Below are 18069 nucleotides of genomic sequence, written 5' to 3'. Positions count from 1 at the left end.
TCTTGCCCACTGACCCTCTGCTTTACCCAGCATGATGTATTTCTCCAGGGACTGGCTGCTCCTGAATAGTCTAAGCTAGGTTAAAATTTCCACCCATCTACCAAACAATTTCCTTTGATAAAATATCTAAAAGAATTATTTTTATTTATCTGTGATTTCACATGAACCTCAGATAATGCTGTAAGAAAATGTTTCTCAATTGAGTAAATACTAATTTCTAAGTGAGAAAGTTTCCCCTTTCTTAGGTTCTCATAGGCATGAATTAATGTAGTTTTAAAATAGAATAACAACAATTTAAATTTAAAAAGTGATTTAGATCAGACCAAATTAATGATTGAGGAATAAGAAAAAAAGTTCTTTCTGTTCTCATAAAGCGCTAGCTGAAATGCTGTTCCCTGGGTACTGAGGACCTGCACAGGAATGTGTGTGGTGGCTTTGTTGATAATTGTCCCAAAGTGGAAGCAACTGAGATGCCCTTTCAAAAGTTGAATGGATAAATAAAATTCAGTATTAATTATTTAGTCATAAAAAGAAATTAGCTATCAAGGCACACAAAACCATGAAGAAACCGAAGTACATGCTACTAAGTGAAAGAAGCAAGTCTGACAAGTCTTGTGCTGTATGATTCCAATGATACGACAGTCTGGAAAAGGCTAAACTGTAGAGATGGCAAAGATCTCATGGGTCCAGGGGTAAGGTGGAGAGGACAGACAGGTGATGCAAATGGTGATTTCAGGGCAATGAAGCCATTTGGTGTGTGTGACCTATGACGCTAAGCATTTGTCAAAACCCACACGACTGTAACACAAATTGTGAACTCTCATGTAAACGATGGACTCCTGGTGTGGTGCTATAGGATCAGCACTGGACTTTGATCCACAAGGTTGGCAGTTCAAACCCACCAGCAGCTCCTCAAGAACCCTATACAGGGTCACTATGAGCTGGAACCAACTCGACGACATTTAATAACTACAACAATGTAAACTATGGATTTGAGTTAATAATGAAGGGCTCTTTATGTTAATATGTAGCAATATGGATCCATCAATTCTAACTGAAGGACCACCTGGATGCAGTCTGTTACTAAGGAAAATGGCAGGCTGAGTGGTTGGAACAAGGGAACTCTTTAGTCTCCCATGAGCTCCGACCACCCAGTGGTAAAGCTCTTGGCTGCTAACCAGAAGGCTCAGCCCACCAGCTACTCTGTGGGGAGCGATGTGATGCTCTGTTTCCGTCTTGGAAACTCTCTGGGGCCACTCTACTCTGTCTCAGAGGGTGACTCTGAGTTGGAAGGGACTTGGCGCAGTGGGCTTGATATCTGGTCTGTACTTCCTGCACAGTTCCTCTCTAAACCCAAAGGTAGAATGCATTAAACAACAAACAAACACAAAAAAGCAGTTTCCTTGCAAATGGCCATTAACCCAAACAAGGAGTCAAGAGTCAGAGGCTGGAATTCCTTTCCATCTCTCCTGCAGGCGTAACTCTCACTCCGAGGCATGAGCAGTGCTTACCGGCCTCCTTCTGCAGACCCAGGTGCCGTAACATTCCTGCTACACAGAACCACCCCAGCCCACCTCCCAGAACTCACGGGAAGTCAGATCAAACACAGAATGAAAACAGCAACATTTCTCCACATCCAAGCAACCTGATTTGGCAAGAATGTACGGCTTATATTTGAAATGATAACCACTTTAATGAAAAATCAAAATTAAGGATTACCTTTTGGGCATATTCATCACACGTGGGCCCCACAGGAACTACCATTACCTGGCGAGGAGACAGCCAGAGAGGCCTTTAGGAGAAAACGAAAAGTATTTTATGTGAATTTGGGCATCATCCTTACACAGGGACAACACATTTCTTAGTCTCTTCTTTTATCTTTTCCTGAAACATAAAGGGGCTAGTTTTAAAAAGTCAAGCTTTTTCTCCCCCAATATCCAAAGAATACTAAGGGGGTTAAATTCAAAAGTAAAAAACTAACCCTAACTCATACCAATCTGTCACTACGATTATCTTGCCACACAGATTGCAAAGGAAAGTGAGGAGAGGGTTTACACTCTCACACATTTCTAATCGCCGAGTCCTGGATGCAAGGGGTTAAAAAAATAAGATTAAATAACTACACTTTTGTTGTTGTTGTTCAAGTGCTGTCGAGTTGGTTCCAACTCACAGCGGTGGGTTTGAACTGCCAACTTTGTGGTTCAAAGTCCAGTGCTGATCCTCTCCTACAGCACCACACGACAGTTGTTGTTATTGCTAAGTGCTGTTAAGTCGGTTCTGACTCACAGCGACTTTGTATAAGGTTTCCAGGGAGCAGCTGATGACTTTGAGCCACTGACCTTGAGGACCTGCACGTATCCTACAGTGCCACACCAGGACTCCAAGTATAAGATACTCTTGAATAATTAATCACTGGCATTACAGTATCTTCCTTGCCCAAGGGTAAGTTAACCCCTGGACTACTAACCGCAGAGTTGTGGTTCAAACCCACCAGCAGCTCTTTGGAAACTACTTGTGGTCACTATGAGTCGGAATCCACTTGACGACATTAACAACAACACTCTATACTTATTCTTCATGGGGCGGGGGATTCAGCAAACTGTAACTAATAAAAGTGATGGAATTTAAAAACAAGTGCATTTACACTATTTATAAAAAATGATCCCATTACACTTCTCCCGTTATATTATTTCAGGTGAACTGTGCTGCCATTCACGAGTCATACATTTAATTAACTCGTCCCTAAGGAGCTCTGGTAGCGTAGTGGTTACGAATCGGGCTGTGAACTGCAAGGTCAGCAGTTCGAAACTACCAGCTGTTCCACGGGAGAAAGATGAGGCTTTCTGTTCCCGTAAAGATTTACAGCCTCGGAAACCCTGTACAGGGTCGCTATGAGTCAGAACCAACTCCATGGCACATAATAACAACAATGTGACGGCCAAGGAGCTCTGGTAACGTAGTGGTTACGAGTTGGGCTGCTAACCTCACGGTCAGCAGTTCGAAACTACCAGCAGTTCTGTGAGAGAATGATGAGGCTTTCTGCTCCCCTAAAGATTTCCAGCCTCGGAAACCCTGTACAGGGTTGCTATGGGTCAGAACCAACTTGACGGCAATTAACAACAACAACGATGTGACAGCTGGAACTGCAGTTGCCTTGGCAGGGCCAGACCAAATGATTTTTCAGACCTGATACAGGCCACGGGCCAGACGTTCCCCACCCATGTTCTAATGGATGTCAAAATACTTGCCCATTGGGATCTGGCACATGAACCAGGGAAGTCAAAAGACTACTAGTGTACTTAGATAGGAATTGGACCTGACTCATAGCTACCCTGTATAGGGTTTTCTGAGAAGTAGCTGGTGGGTTTGAACCACCAACCTTGTAAATCACCAAACAAAACTAAATGAACTTCAAAAGCAATCAGAGTAATAAATATGCTTCTTCTTAACTCATAAAAAAATTACATAGCAACCAAACAAATCAAGTCATGAAGTAAAGAATATTACTAATGAAAATATTCTTCCAGCTCAAAACTTTAGGCTTAGATTCGCATTCCTTATGCTAGAGTGAACACCTGTCCGAAGTGGAAGGGAGCCATTAGAACCATTATCCGTATCCATCTCAGAACTAAAGTACACAGCTGTTCCAACCAATGCCCACTGCCCAGACAAAACCCAAACAGTGACAGACGTTACCATTTGCCTCCATAGTTCTCCGTGAGAATAGCAATCATTCTTTCCACTGACCCCAGGATGGCTCGATGAACAATTACTGGCCTTTTCTTATCATCACCATCATGGCTATAAAGAAACAAAACATTTGCTTCGCTTTATTAAATCTTTTCCCCTTACATCCTTGGAGAAAAATGTTCAGAGTAGACTCAGAAACTCACCTTACAAAAGTAAGATTAAATCTGATGGGCAACTGAAAATCCAGCTGGATTGTTGCACACTGGTGGTATCGCCCAATTGCATCTTTAATCTGTATGTCGATCTGAGAAACAAGAGGAGGCTACCTTAAAGTGGAGTTTTAAAAACTGATTTTAAAGTAATTTCTACTTCACCAGTAAATGACAAGCTCATCAGCCCAGAGCCTGATATACTTTAGTCCTGACCTTTGGGCCGTAGAAAGCTCCATCACCAGGGTTCAACTCCCACTTTTCACCGAATTCATTTAGGCTGTTTTCCAGTTGCTACGGATAAAGCAAAATGATGGTTATTTTCAGTTCATCTGCAACATCCTTCTTCTAGCCTAAACTGAGTTAAATAAAGCTTTGACAGGTCACATTTATCATTTTACCTACTTACACATACCACACTGTTAAGCAAATAATATGCAAGTGTTTGCAAGTGGTGCCACCCCCTCATATGTATTTCCTATGTGCGTTATACGTATGTGCACATTATTTGCATAAACATACAGTATGCTCACAAATCCCTTTTATAGTTATTGGCTTTATATAACTTAAAAAAAACTTTAATCCAAATCCATATTCACAGAAAAAAAACTTGCTTCCTCAAACCAATGAACCATCGCTAATTTTCTTTTGCTTTAATATGTGTCAAAGGTCTGGCTTTCTGACAACTTTTTACAAGTAAATTTCAGTCTGAGAGTATTCAAACACAATGAAAAACACCACTTACTTTCTCAGCTTGATTCCATACTTCAATATCTCCAAGGAATTTTTCTGGGCGAGTAGAAAGGTTCAGTTTAAAAGAAAATCCAAATACACCATACACGGTGCGTAGAAAATCCAAACAACCTTTGATTTCATCCTCAATCTTTAAACAACAGAAGGAAATGGTGGTTATTTCTTGGACTTTGCTGGCACTGCTTTTACAGGATTTGATTGTGCAGCATCTCCTACCTGCTCCATGGCACAGAAGATGTGAGCATCGTCCTGCTGGAACCTTCGCACTCGGGTGAGTCCGGTGAGAGCTCCTGACAGCTCGTTCCTGTGAAGCACCCCAAAGTCGGCTAACCGAAGTGGCAGCTCTCTCCAAGACCTTGGTCGGTGGTCAAACATGAGGCTGAAGAAAGAAGAAGAAAATCCAGAGATGTAATTTCACCAGAATATTACATTTAATTATACAAAAAGCTGTCAAAAAAAAAAAAAAAAAAACAACCAATGCTTCTAGTTATCTAAGCCTGCAACCCATCTCAAATTCTGGTGTTCATATAGCAGTTTCACACATGGATAAATAAAAAGTGAGTAAATTGTCATACAGCCAGCTATAGTTTAGAATAAGAAATTTATTCCCATAAGCCTGAAGTCACGTCCCTATACTCAACATTTACATTACTCTAAGGACTGCTTTTTAAGGGTCATACTTTCAAAAACCTTAGTCACATACAAATCATTTGTGGCTCTGTGGGTTAATGCGTCAGACTGCATGTCTGTTTGAACTGCAAGGTTGGCGATTCAAGCTCACCAGCTGCTCCTCGGAAACTCTTACAGGGTTGCTATGGGTCGGAATTGACTCGACGGTACTTTACAACAACAACAAAGGACTGCTTTTAAGGGTCATACTTTCAAAAACCTTAGTCATATACAAATCATTTCTACACTAATAACTAAAGTTAAATGTGCTTTCTTATCACTCTCATAATTGCTTCTATTCCTTTTTAGGCTCAAGATGCTTTAACGAATTTGAGAAAATTAAGAACAGATTCAGAGGCTGCTAGCCTACACCCACCAGATTCCTCATGGAGATTCCCTGGTTTCTCCTGCCTCCTTTGCCCTTGAATCCTTGCCTGGAGCTATGGATGCTCGCTGCTCTGGGGACAGGCTTGGGCTACCTGCATCCACAGCTCACCCTGAGGAGTCTCCAAGTTGGTTTCTACCCAACCTCCATGAAAGATGAAAAGTGGAGCAGCCTCAAGGCAAACTTTCCCAAAAATGTCGATTTGTTAGCAGTAATCCAGTTATGCTTAAGAAAAACTGAGAGAATTTGCTACGGCCCAGATTCTGTATTGCCATTTTACATTCTGTCTTGTTCACTGTTACAACTTCAGATCCTCCTGAATGTCTACAGTGCTGGAATCCAAATGGGCAAGGAAGACACTGTAGCACAATAATATTGCATTTAAATTCTTTCCTTGTGCAAAATTTAATCTTAACAAACACTTTTCCAGGGAGGGAATGTGATAAAGAGCCAATTGTATTATAGGGAAATCCTGCACAGAACGCAGAGCTGCTAATTACCAGTGTCCTGGGCAGTTCATGGGCTTCAGAGCAAACAGTTCCTTCTCCACCTCAAAGGAGAACATGTTCTCACTATAGTGCTGCCAGTGGCCGGAGGTCACCCAGAGTCGACTGTTATAAATGTTTGGGGTAACTACCTCCTGGAATCCTCGCTTCCTGTATTCACTCTGTTAGAAAGAAAATAGACAGACAGAACACAGGTATAGGTGGGAGTAAAACTGTGAACAGCAGTTTTATACTATCAAGTTCAAGGCACACATATGCTAGGAAACAGAAATTCTAGTTGGTGTCACAAACCTAAGAGGGAATTCGTGCATATGTACCAAAGAGGCTTTTAAAAAGGGTGCTAATTGCAGCATTAGCCTTTTATATGACAACCGGAAATTACATCCATACCCATCACTGAAGGAATGGGCGCACTGTGTGGTTATAAAACAACAAGCAGTAAAAATGGACGCTATGGGCTAATGCGCCAGCCTGGAAAGCCCTTTGTACTGCAAGGTCGGCGGTTCAAGTTCACCAGCTGCTTTTCGGAAGCCCTATACAGGGTCGCTATGGGTCAGAACTGACTCGATGGCACTTAACAACAACAACAACAACAACAAATAAACAAAAAAAATCACAATGCACATTAATATATGATGAGACTCCATGTACAGAAATGTAAGGCACACAAAATAACATGGACAAAAAGGATCAGAAAAGGGTCCCAAAAGGGGCTTGGGCTTCCCACTTTATGCATCATGCTTTTGTTTCTTTAACAAAAACCCAGAAACCAATATAGCACAATGTAAATACTGGTTTTATCTGGATGATGAGTACACGGAGATATTAGTTAGATTATTCTCTCTACTTAAACTTGGAGTCCTGGTGTGGCACTGGAGGATAAGCACAGAACTGCTAACCATAAGGTCGCTGGTTCAAATACACCAGTTGCTACTCAAAAATCTTATACAGGGTCGCTGTGAGTTGTAATCAGCACTTAAACATATACTTAAACAGCTCCATAATTTAAAATGGGGCTAAAAAAAGCGGGGGGAGGGAACAATGTAGAGTATCTTTTCCAGGAAAATAAAAATAAAAAAAAGTCAGACACAAAGCAAAGGTCCCACTCAAAGTTGACCAGCTTGCTCTAGTGCAGTTATTAGCGAGAACTAATCTTGTAAACATTTTCAGATGGTAGATTTCTACTGTTTATTATTTTACATGTTTCTGTTCAAGCATAAGATTGTTTTAGCAGATCTTATTTAATAAAATCATTTTATAGTCAAAATCTTCAAAAGAAAAAATGAACATGGTTTACCCTGATAAATTCAATAAGTGTATTATAAATGTAGGCTCCCTTTGGCAGGAAAAAGCAACTTCCAGGGCTGAGTTCATGGAAGAAATATAGTTCTTGGTCCTGGGTAAAAGAAGAGCAGAGATTTTAAGTTCATAAATGATATAACATAAACATTAGAGTTCTTGAGCTTAGAATACGGTCATGATAGCCTATACTTTAACTAGTGCCATGCCTGGTTCCTGCTGTGGTGCTGTAGAATAAGCACTCGACTACAAGGTTGCTTTGAACCTCAAGATGGGCGGATGAAACCGCTATGAGTTGGAACCGACTCGGCAACACATGACATGGGTCATGATGAAGGAAACATACAAGGGGCTTCCAAAAGCTCACCGACAACAGCTTCTTGCTACTCCCACCTAACTCTCTGCCCATCGCTCCTTCATGAAATGTCCACAAGTCTCAGGGAGGGGCCACACCAGCTGCTTCCTTATTGCCGGAACGTATCAGAGTCCTGGTGTGGCATTGTGGGCTAATGCGACAGACTGCAAAGTCGTTTGAACTGCAAGGTTGTGGTTCAAGCTCACCAGCTGCTCCTTGGAAATCCTATACAGGGTCGCTATGGGTCGGAATTGACTCGACAGCACTTCACAATAAACAACCTCAGAGGCAGTCAAGGAGGCAGGCCAGCAGATGCTGCTTCCTGCTGTAGCATCCCAGGCCAAAGGCTGAGGAGCCCTGGCCACAATGAACAGTACTGGAGGAAGAAGTGTTCTTATCCAAAACAACTTCCAATTTAGAACACACAACTCCATCAGTGACTCACTGTGTCACCTACTCCATCAGTGACTCACTGTGTCACCTTGGGCAACAAGTAAAACAATCTGTCCTTATCTTTCAAATAAATCTGTGAAATGGAATGATTTCCAAAGGATCTCACAACTCCATAAAGTGCTGCTACGTTCCGGTGAGGCGCTGTAGGATAAGCACTGGACTGCTAACCGCAAGGTTGGTATACAAGGTCACTAGGAGCCGGAACCACCTCAATGGCGCACAACAAAAACAGGCTTCTTTTACAGAAAATGAGAGATCGTATTTGTTCTTAATTAGAAGTAGTCAAAAGACTTAAAATATTTTGAGAACCTTCCAGAAAGAAAGTGTGTACACTCAGTAAGTACTTGACACTCACACTAGACACAGTGTCATAGTTACTGGAAAGCCACAGTATCGCTTCAAAAGTGAAACCAATACACGGGAATATTCCCAGTACTGACTACAGCTCAATTTCAAATGTCAATGAAACAACAGAAACTCAAGTCAAGACACCACTGCTCTTTAACATACCCTCCCAATCTTCCGATGATCTCGGTTTCTAGCTTCCTCTTGGAACTTCTCCCACTCTTTCAGCATTTTAGGATCAGGGAATGAAATGCCATAAATTCTCTGGAGAGTCTCCATATCCGCTTTGCCTTCCCAATATGTGGAGGAATTCTGAAAACAAAAATTAACCATAAGACGACATACATATCTGTACTTTAGATCAAATGTTATTTCTCAGAGTCGCTTTATGTGTCACATTCACATTCATTCTTATAATTAGAGAAATGACATGAAAAGTATGCTTAGTCAACATTTAGCCAGAGCAGTGGCGCTCACTCCAGAGCACAAAACTAGCTGCTTTCTTCCCTCACAGATGTCCACCCCTTCTCAGACCACAGTTCCACAAATGTTAATTATTCTGACTGCTTGGTTCTCTCTCACAACAACAGTTAAACAAAAATGGAAAACAAACCCATAAGTAACTCAAAATGATTCACAAGGCTCCTGTTAAAGTGCATTATAATAATCACTTACCCAAGGTTTATGGACTAGTACACAGTTTGTTAGAAAGAACACCTCAGGTAATGACTGGTTTCGACACACAGAAGGTCAAAACGCACACTCCCTGAAGGACTCTCACAGTTTGTAGGGCCTCCATGGCCCTGCCTGTTTGTCTGACTTTGGGAACCCCAAGCTCCATTGCCACGTGCTCTGGTGGCATCTGTTGAGTCAATCATCCCTTGAGACAACTTGGGTTATAAAGCATTGATGCCAAAGAGCATCAGTGAGAAGACAGCAAGAGGAAAGACGTCCTCCTTACAAATGCAAAAAAAAAACACTGAGAAAAATGGTAGAAAAGCGATTCTTATCGATCAAAATTTAAACACATATCTATGCTAGACAAATATGTTTATGGAGTCTGCAGGTTTATCGCTTAGACAAATATGTTTATAGAGTCTTCAGGTTTATCACTTACTTTGTGTATTTTTAAAGTCTTAATTTTGCCAGTGTGTCTGACATGAGGACCGCGGCAGAGATCTATCAAAGGGCCACACCTAAAGATAAAACAAAAGCAATGTTAAAGATGACTTAAGATAGCACACTCGACAGCTGCATTTAACGGCATTAGCTATTCTCACCTATAGACAGTGGTGGTTGGAGTAGTCACTTTTTCATTCAATATCCGGCATTTGAATTTGTTATACTGAAAACAATCAAAATGGTTTTTTTAAAAATACGCTCTTTTAATTTACTTCTAAGTAATGTAACTCAAACACAATTCATATTCATCAAGTATATCTTATCAGAGCATTTTATGAAAATAAATATTTCACTATTTCTAAAATACATGGATCTATTTTTCTAATGAACAATGTAGGTTTCAACTTAGTACACTAAACCTCAGCAGTACAACATCAAGTAATGACATAAAAGTTAAGGCTATCTGTTATGGTTCAGTTACCTTAAACATTTCTAGTAAAGTTTCTTTTGTAACTTCCAATCTTTCAAAAGCTTGCTTTTCCTTAATAATTTTCTTACATAAAGTCTCCAGAGATGAAAAATCATTGCTGGACACACCTCTGAAAGAGAACAAAGTAAACTCTGTGATTCCATTCTAATCACACTGCAGTTTGGAGGGATACTTCAAGAGTTCTAGCATAAAAAATTAAGACTTTTGCATTATACACTAGAGTTTTAAAACACAATGTTTATAAATTATTTTATATTTCCAGTGGCTTCTGCCTTTGGCCATCATGGAAGGCTTTTTCATTAACGACCCCATACCCACAACTATCACCATCGTTGTTGTTGTTGTTGTTATGTGCTGTGGAGTCAGTTCTGACTCATAGCGACCCTGTACAGAGTTTCCGAGGCTGTAAATCTTTACGGGAGCAGAAAGCCTCATCTTTCTCCCGCGGAACAGCTGGTAGTTTCGAACTACTGACTGTGAGGTTAGCAGCCCAGCTAGTAACTACTATTGTACCAGAGTTCCTTACTATCACCGGAGCTGGGTGTAAAGGAGGGAGGAGGACCAGCTTCATTTTATTTCCCAACCTACCTTAGGACTCCTCTATTGATCTAGACCACTGCTCCCCACAAAGCCCAGCATGTCTGTCTCTCCTGCCCGGCTGAGGAGCATTCTAGCCTTTACAACCTCATGAGTAAACTATCTTATGTCAAAAGGTTTGACAGTTGGCATACTTGGTAATGATGAATAAGCAATACATTTAAAATAATGTCTCCTTTACTAAGAATGCTTTTAAAATAATTTAATTACAGTGCACTGGCAGTAATACAGACCTTATTTTTCTTTACCCAGTTACTTAACTTACCCTTCTTCAAGGTACATGTCATAATAGAACCCATTTTCTATGGGTGGTCCATAACACAAGCATCCTCCATAGACTCGTTCCATGGCTTCACCCATGATGTGAGCACTAGAATGCCAATAGACCTGGAAAGCCAAGACAAATAAGACTGTTTATATCTGGGCATAAAAGTTATAAACGCATATGGTGATTTTCACGTGCAAGATAAAATTATTATGAACAAACATGATACGTAAAAATCTAAATTTATATAATAAGCTGGGTGATTCTATTCAAAATCAAAATTTTAAAAATATTTCAGTGCCTAAATTGGGTCGGAGATTTGTTCCGTAATTCCCACCACAGTGTGGCTATCTTACTGACATGGGTCAGCACTGCTCTCACCCGGACTTCAGTTGATCCTGGAGCATCACTTTAGAACTACTTCTATTTTCACAATATTGGTCAACAACAATTAAAACGATACAACTTGACCACAACACAATTATAAAACCCAAGTACAAGCATGGGCAATGAAATCATTGGTAGGACTTAGTTTTACATGGTCATCCTTCAGATGTCTAAGATTTATTATTAAAGTAAAAATATGGTATAAAAAAGTTACTGACTTCAGAATACACTTGAAAACCATTGATCCCCATTATTTAAGTAAAACACCATCATTTGAGACAAAATCCTTATTTCCTCATCATGGATACATACAAAGAAAACCTTACCATCAAATGCAAGTATCCTATAGTGTACTTTCAACAAATTCACAGAATAAGATGGGGAAAAAAGATGCAATCTATTCAATGGGGAGTACTTTAAGTAATGTTCAAATTTACTTGAACTTACGTATTTTGCTCAAGTGTTGATGGATACAGGATAGAAAGCAGCTTTTAACTGCTTAAACAATTTTTAATAAAATTTTCATAGCATTTCCCCCACTGAAATATCAAGTCATTTAAACAAATTTATTCATCTTTACCTCTTAACTTTTTAATGTAAGTTGATCTCATAAGTGTTTTAAAAAGCACTTACAAGATAGCTTCAAAGAAGTTGTGGAAAAAATTCATTATCTTTTAATTCAATTTTTCCACAAACTTTTTGAAGCTCCCTCGTACTTTTATTATGCTCCCTAAATGGAGGGTGAAAATGAATTTTGAAATCAAGATTCCAAATACGACTGTGAGACATCAAAGGCTGCAGAAGATTGAAAAGGCTGACTCTGTAAGCTGAAATTCAATGGACAATATGTAAACTCTTACTGCTTGAGCTTCCTCATCTTCAAACTTGAGAAGCTCCAAGGTACAATCTTCTTCCAGAGGGCGGTCTAGGTCCCAAACAGCTTTGTTCACTTTAGCAATAACAGTGTTGTCAGCCAGGCCTTGACTTTAAAAATATACACATATGTATTAAAACCTGAGAATCTAAAGAAGAATCTTTTGCAGCACAATATATAATGTAAGACCAAGAATAGGAAAATAAATCAACACCATACACACTACATGTTAACACTATGGACATTAGTACACTGAATTGGAAAAAGCAGTAAGTCATCCCCAAATTTACCAAAGACTGTAACTGGAAGATCCTAACAAGTCAGAACACTAATAATATTTGACATTTAATGCTTCTTATTTAATCAAACATGGTAAATAATAAACAAGTGCGATGCGGTGAGTTACTTCATAGTCTTTCTAACTCCCACCAAATGACATTTTTGCTCTGCTGATGTGGTTACGAAAAGGTGGGAGAAGATGCTGATAGGATGATATGATTCAGTTGTGACTGTTAAGAGTTCAGTGGTTGTAGAAACTTGGAACTCTAAGGTGGGTGTGTTTTTTCTAAAAAATTTTTAAACTTTTTATTGTGACTTGAGTGGAGGCTTACAGACAAGACCATTAGTTTGACTCTAAAGTGGGTTTAAAATGAGTCATCTCAGAAGCAGGAGGAGAGATCTCATTACCGTCAAAGAGCCAGGAGTGGAGCGTATGCTCTGGACCACGAGATCCCAGTGATTGAACCTCTGTGGCCCAGGGACAGAAAGCTGTGACAACAGAGGAGTGGCAGAGAGGCCGCTGCAGCAGAACCAAGGGACAGAGCGGGAGATTGAGCAGTGAGCCTACCAACCCATATGGAGCAAGTAAAGCTGAGTGACCATGGGCCGGAGGCTTGCCTGCAGAGTGGGGTGTTTCCAGGGACTTAATTGAGGAAGCTGGATTCGCTGACCCACAGAGCTAGAGCCAACCGCCTTCGGGCTGAAGTGGTGTCTCCAGGGGCATTTATGAGCAGCCTTATCCGAGCTCTGTGACTTTCTGGGCAGAGGTTGGCTAAGGAAAGGCTGTCCTGCCTGGAGTGATCCTGTATGGTGACATGTCAGCTTCTTCAGTGTATCTCCTAACTGTGAGTATGGTGTCTGAGTCCCGTGTGGTCACTGCAATGAACTACTGAGGCAGCTGAGTCATGTGTCTTGGGAGGGTTGGTTGGTGCTATTTTTCTTTTTTTTTTTTTGCATCAAGCTATAACAAATTCTAGTGGTTTAATTTTTAATTTCTCCAAATACATTTTCCACAAAGATAAGCTGTTCAGACTCCAAAGGGGTCTAAAATCTCTGCCTCTGCGCTACACTTTAATCTGTAACAGAGCTGTTCTTTGAAAGGCAAAGCTAACCTCCTTTTTCCCCTTTGTGGGGAAAATGACTCCCTTAGAGTCCCAAACGGTGCCCTGAGATGTCAGTTACACCTCAAACACACTGGGGTTCACTCTTTACCCATTTTTTAAACATGGGATAAAATAATCTATACTTTACAGTTTATAGTAAAATACAACTTTAAAGAATCCCTTCTAATGTCAATTACTCATACCTGCTTTATTCTTTCCTCTGATAGTCACTGCTGATCATGTGACTTTATAGGATAACTTTTCACTAAACAACAAAGAATCATTCCAGATTTTTGTAAAAATGTCATAAAACACCCAACTGCAGATCAGAACTAAGGCTCATCAATATCTTCTAAAAGTTAACTTCAAATTTTACAATTCCCTCAAACAGTTTCCAATCGATCACTTGAAAAACAGAATATAATCAGGAAGATCACACTGTACAGAGAAAAAGTCCTTTTATAGATGGTCAGATGCCTGAATTTGGTAACGATACAGCCACTATCTCCTTATGTGACAATGGAAGAATTCTTTCATCAGTAGGACTTTCAAAGTGATCTTTGAAATGAACTGCTGAACGGGTATTTAAAGGTCTACCCAGTCTGATCTCGCAGGGAAACTTGCTGGACATTCTTTCTTTTCGATTTCCATTGGAGTGCAGGCAGAGCACTTGCCAAATTCACTGGAGATCTCCATTCTCTTTGTAGACAGTACTAACTAATGTAGTGGGAAGTGATAACAACAATGCCCACACAGCAGACCCATGGCTCACAGATCTGGTTCTACTCTCATCTACTGAGCAGCGGGCTTACCCAGAATCAGCTGCATTGGCTACCAAACATTGTTATTTTCTTTATGAAGTTCAGGAGCCACAGTGGCATGGTGGAAAAGGAGCTTGGCTGCTAACCTAAAAGATCAGCAGTTTGAACCCACCAGCCACTCTGTGGAGAATGAGACAGTGTGCTACCATAAACATTCAGAGCCTCAGGAACTCTATGAGCAGATCTACTCTGTCCTCCACTGTCGTTATGAGTCAGAATCAAATGGACGGCAGTGGACAATATAAAACTGATGGTCATCAACCAGTTCTGATTATTCAGATGGTGGTTTCATGAAGTTCAACTCAATGCACAATTAAGTATAATATGTTAATAAAAGATAAATTTAAGAAAGGAATTATCATTTCTATGAAACTGAGCTGAATTTTGAGAAGGCTGACAAACACCAAGTCATAAAAAAAAAAAAAAGAAAAGAAAAGAAATTGTCAAATTAGGTGTGGCTGCAACTACTATGTGCTCAGACAGCTTTTCAAGACAATGCAGAACATCTACTAGCAATCTCGACCTCCAAAAGGCCTTTGCTGTTTTTATATACAATTGGCGAGTAAATATTTACTTATACTCTTTTAAGATAAAATGCTAAGAAAGTGGTCAGCATTTTTTTTTTGTTGTAAAGGACTGTTGTTGTTATTGTTAAGTACCATTGAGTCAGTTTCTACCCATAGCGACCCTGTATAGGGTTTCCAAGGAGCGACTGGTGAGCTTTAACCACCAACCTTGTAGTTCAAACGGCTTTGCTGACTGGCGCATTAGCCCACAGCGCCACACCAGGACTCTGTAAAGGACTAGATGGTAAATATTTCAGATTTTATAAGCCACACATGGTCTCTGTTGAATGTTCTTCAGTTTTAATTTTTTCAACCATTTAAAAGTATAAAGAACAGTTTTAGCTCACGGGCCTTATGAAAACAGGCAATGGCCATAGTTTTTGTCAACACCTGATTGAAGACAGACGCTTCAATTTATGATTTCCCAACTTGGTCACTTTCTTTATAATTCACCAGTTTATTAATCACAATATATCTATAAGTAAGCTTATTTAATTATCAAGTATGCATCCAGTTCTCAGCTACCTGAAATAACTTCTTATTTTCAATGCAAGGAAGTTTTAAGATTAGGTATGGTCCTTTTGTGAACTGATAAAAATAGTGCATTTTTCCTGGTGTCATGTATTAGTTTCCTAACTGGTGTGGCGCTGTGGGCTAATGCGCCAGATTGCAAAGTCGTTTGAACTACAAGGTAGGTGGCTCAAGCTCACCAGCTGCTCCTTGGAAACCCTATCCAGAGTCGCTATGGGTCATACTTAACAACATCAACAACCATCCCCGGTGAGATGATCTACTATCTTCAATACTGAGACACATTAAATCAAAATACTTGGTTTGTGACATTTATGATCAAAGTAGAAAGGCTAATAATAAGATCAAGAGAACTTAGGAGTCTTCAGGAAATGAACTTTGAATCTGGATTATAAACTCTTCATTCTGAGTTTTTAAAATCCCAAAGAAATAAACATTAAAATTTTAAACACTAACATAAATACACACACACATACAATTTGGCAAGATAACAAAAAAAGTTGAATTAGAAACTGTCGACTAGTCTATACCTAATTCCACAAGCAACATGGTAAGGCGTGGTTTTCCAAGATGCCGCATCAACCTGTTTACCATCAGGGAGAGTGACTTTAATTGGCTTGCTATTTTTTTCTGCTTTTTCTGCCAGAATGGAATCATGCTCCGCTTTCAGTTTATTATACATCTCAAGACGCGTGTTAATATATTCAGGCCAAGGGTTCAACTGCAAGACATCAAATGAAGACATAAGTAATCAGGCCATATTTTCTTTTTAAAGGAATAAGCCGACAATAGGAAAGGCCAAGGTAACTGATCATTCTGGTAGATGGATTGCTGAAGGCACCAGGCATCACTTTAATTTGGCCTTAAGTGACAGTTATATAGAAAAAATTAAACGCCCTCTTAGTATCATCTGTAAGAAAAATTTTAAAGTAGAAACACATAAATAATAACATCCAGCTGGTTTATTGTAACACCCAGAATGAACAACTATTTCTATTGTTATTTATATCAAGTACTTTAAGATAACCTCTTAAGGTCTTTTCTAACCAAGTGCTAAGTACAGTTATAAGCAACACTGTATAATAGATTGTACTGGTATCCCCCAAAATATGTACTGAAATCCTAACTCATATCTGCAAAAGTGATCCTGTTTGAGAATAGGGGTTTTCTTTCATTTCGTTAATGAAGTCATACCAGAACAGGTGGGTCATAAGTTATAAACAGTATCATAGTTATACCAAGAGCAGACACAGGAATGCCAAGGCTGCTCACTACTAGCAGCTGACACAAAGAAGGACTTCCCCCAAGCCATGTCCTGGATTCTGACTTTCAGCCTCCTGAACTGAAAGAAAATAAATTTTAGCTCTTTAAAAGCACCCATCTGAGGTGTATTTTTTATAGCAGTACTAGGTAACTAAAACATACCCACTTCTGTTGGGTCAATTCAGACTCACAGTGACTCTCAAGGCGGAAGAACCAATGACATCACTGAAAGCTTAGACCCTGTCATTCTACAGCTGCAGTCTGAACTCCTCACACTAAGTCGTTTCTTACTTGACCCTGCTTACATTGAAGTCGGAGTGCACACCTATCCCCCTAAAGAACTATTCTGGTAGCTTACTGATTTTATCTCCAAATCTACCTGGCACCTCCAGTCAGAACTTGATGTCAGACTTGATATATCAACATTCATTGAGCAGATGTCTGTGATAGTTCTGGAGATGCAGAGATGGCATACTGCCCTTAGAGGGGGATCAAAACAAGCATATAAATGAAGCAGGCACAGAAGAGGAGGAAGAGTAAAGGTCTTGGGCATCTCACTGCAATCTTTGGTCCTGACAGATCACATAAAACACGCCTAGTGTTGATTCCCAGGTAAACTTCCCTATAGAGATAAGCTTTGTGATTGATTGTACCTCTGTTTCCTATTCCCAGGCTAATTCTCAAGCTCTGACACATCAGCATTTACTAATATATTGAATGTATAAAAACAAATCAGGAAACACTGCATTTTTCTATTTCCTCAGATATTTTAAATCTCACAATACATAATTTCTCTAACGAGCAATTGAGGCGAATGGGCCAACATATGAGAAATTGGTAGGCAAGTCTATGCCAATACCACATTTAGTCACCTGTGTGCTTGCCCTTAAGTAAATGGAAATCATACAAGTTTCCTAGCTGTAACATTTACAAAAAAAAAGGCTCCTTAAAGCAAGTTTAAGGAGCTCTGGTAGCGTAGTGGTTACGAATCAGGCTGCCAGCCACAAGGTCAGCAGTTCAAAACTACCAGCTGTTCCGTGGGAGAAAGATGAGGTTTTCTGCTCCCATAAAGATTTACAGCCTCGGAAACCCTGTACAGGGTCGCTA

At 39.9% G+C, this 18069-nt stretch overlaps 1 protein-coding gene across 2 annotated transcripts in view; it reads right to left on the bottom strand.

The window, feature by feature from the left end:
* LOC102835168 (threonine--tRNA ligase, cytoplasmic-like) overlaps nucleotides 1-18069 on the bottom strand; it is a 27760-nt gene that overhangs the window by 2623 nt on the left and 7068 nt on the right. For both annotated transcript variants that reach the window (XM_006875375.1, XM_006875376.1), the window contains 15 exons: nucleotides 16230-16420; nucleotides 12386-12509; nucleotides 11139-11260; nucleotides 10268-10385; nucleotides 9945-10009; nucleotides 9782-9860; nucleotides 8830-8976; nucleotides 7510-7608; nucleotides 6207-6373; nucleotides 4869-5031; nucleotides 4645-4782; nucleotides 4116-4193; nucleotides 3894-3994; nucleotides 3697-3801; nucleotides 1720-1792 (listed from right to left, as the gene is read on the bottom strand). In XM_006875375.1, the coding sequence (XP_006875437.1) occupies nucleotides 1720-1792; nucleotides 3697-3801; nucleotides 3894-3994; nucleotides 4116-4193; nucleotides 4645-4782; nucleotides 4869-5031; nucleotides 6207-6373; nucleotides 7510-7608; nucleotides 8830-8976; nucleotides 9782-9860; nucleotides 9945-10009; nucleotides 10268-10385; nucleotides 11139-11260; nucleotides 12386-12509; nucleotides 16230-16420 (1770 nt within the window). The remainder of the gene's footprint in view (nucleotides 1-1719; nucleotides 1793-3696; nucleotides 3802-3893; nucleotides 3995-4115; nucleotides 4194-4644; nucleotides 4783-4868; nucleotides 5032-6206; nucleotides 6374-7509; nucleotides 7609-8829; nucleotides 8977-9781; nucleotides 9861-9944; nucleotides 10010-10267; nucleotides 10386-11138; nucleotides 11261-12385; nucleotides 12510-16229; nucleotides 16421-18069) is intronic.

This window comes from Chrysochloris asiatica, unplaced genomic scaffold (assembly GCF_000296735.1).
Source record: "Chrysochloris asiatica unplaced genomic scaffold, ChrAsi1.0 scaffold00324, whole genome shotgun sequence".
In the NCBI taxonomy this organism is placed as follows: Eukaryota; Metazoa; Chordata; class Mammalia; order Afrosoricida; family Chrysochloridae; genus Chrysochloris; species Chrysochloris asiatica.
The sequence above is the reverse complement of the archived record's forward strand: the minus strand, read 5'-3'. Positions and strand labels throughout refer to the sequence as shown.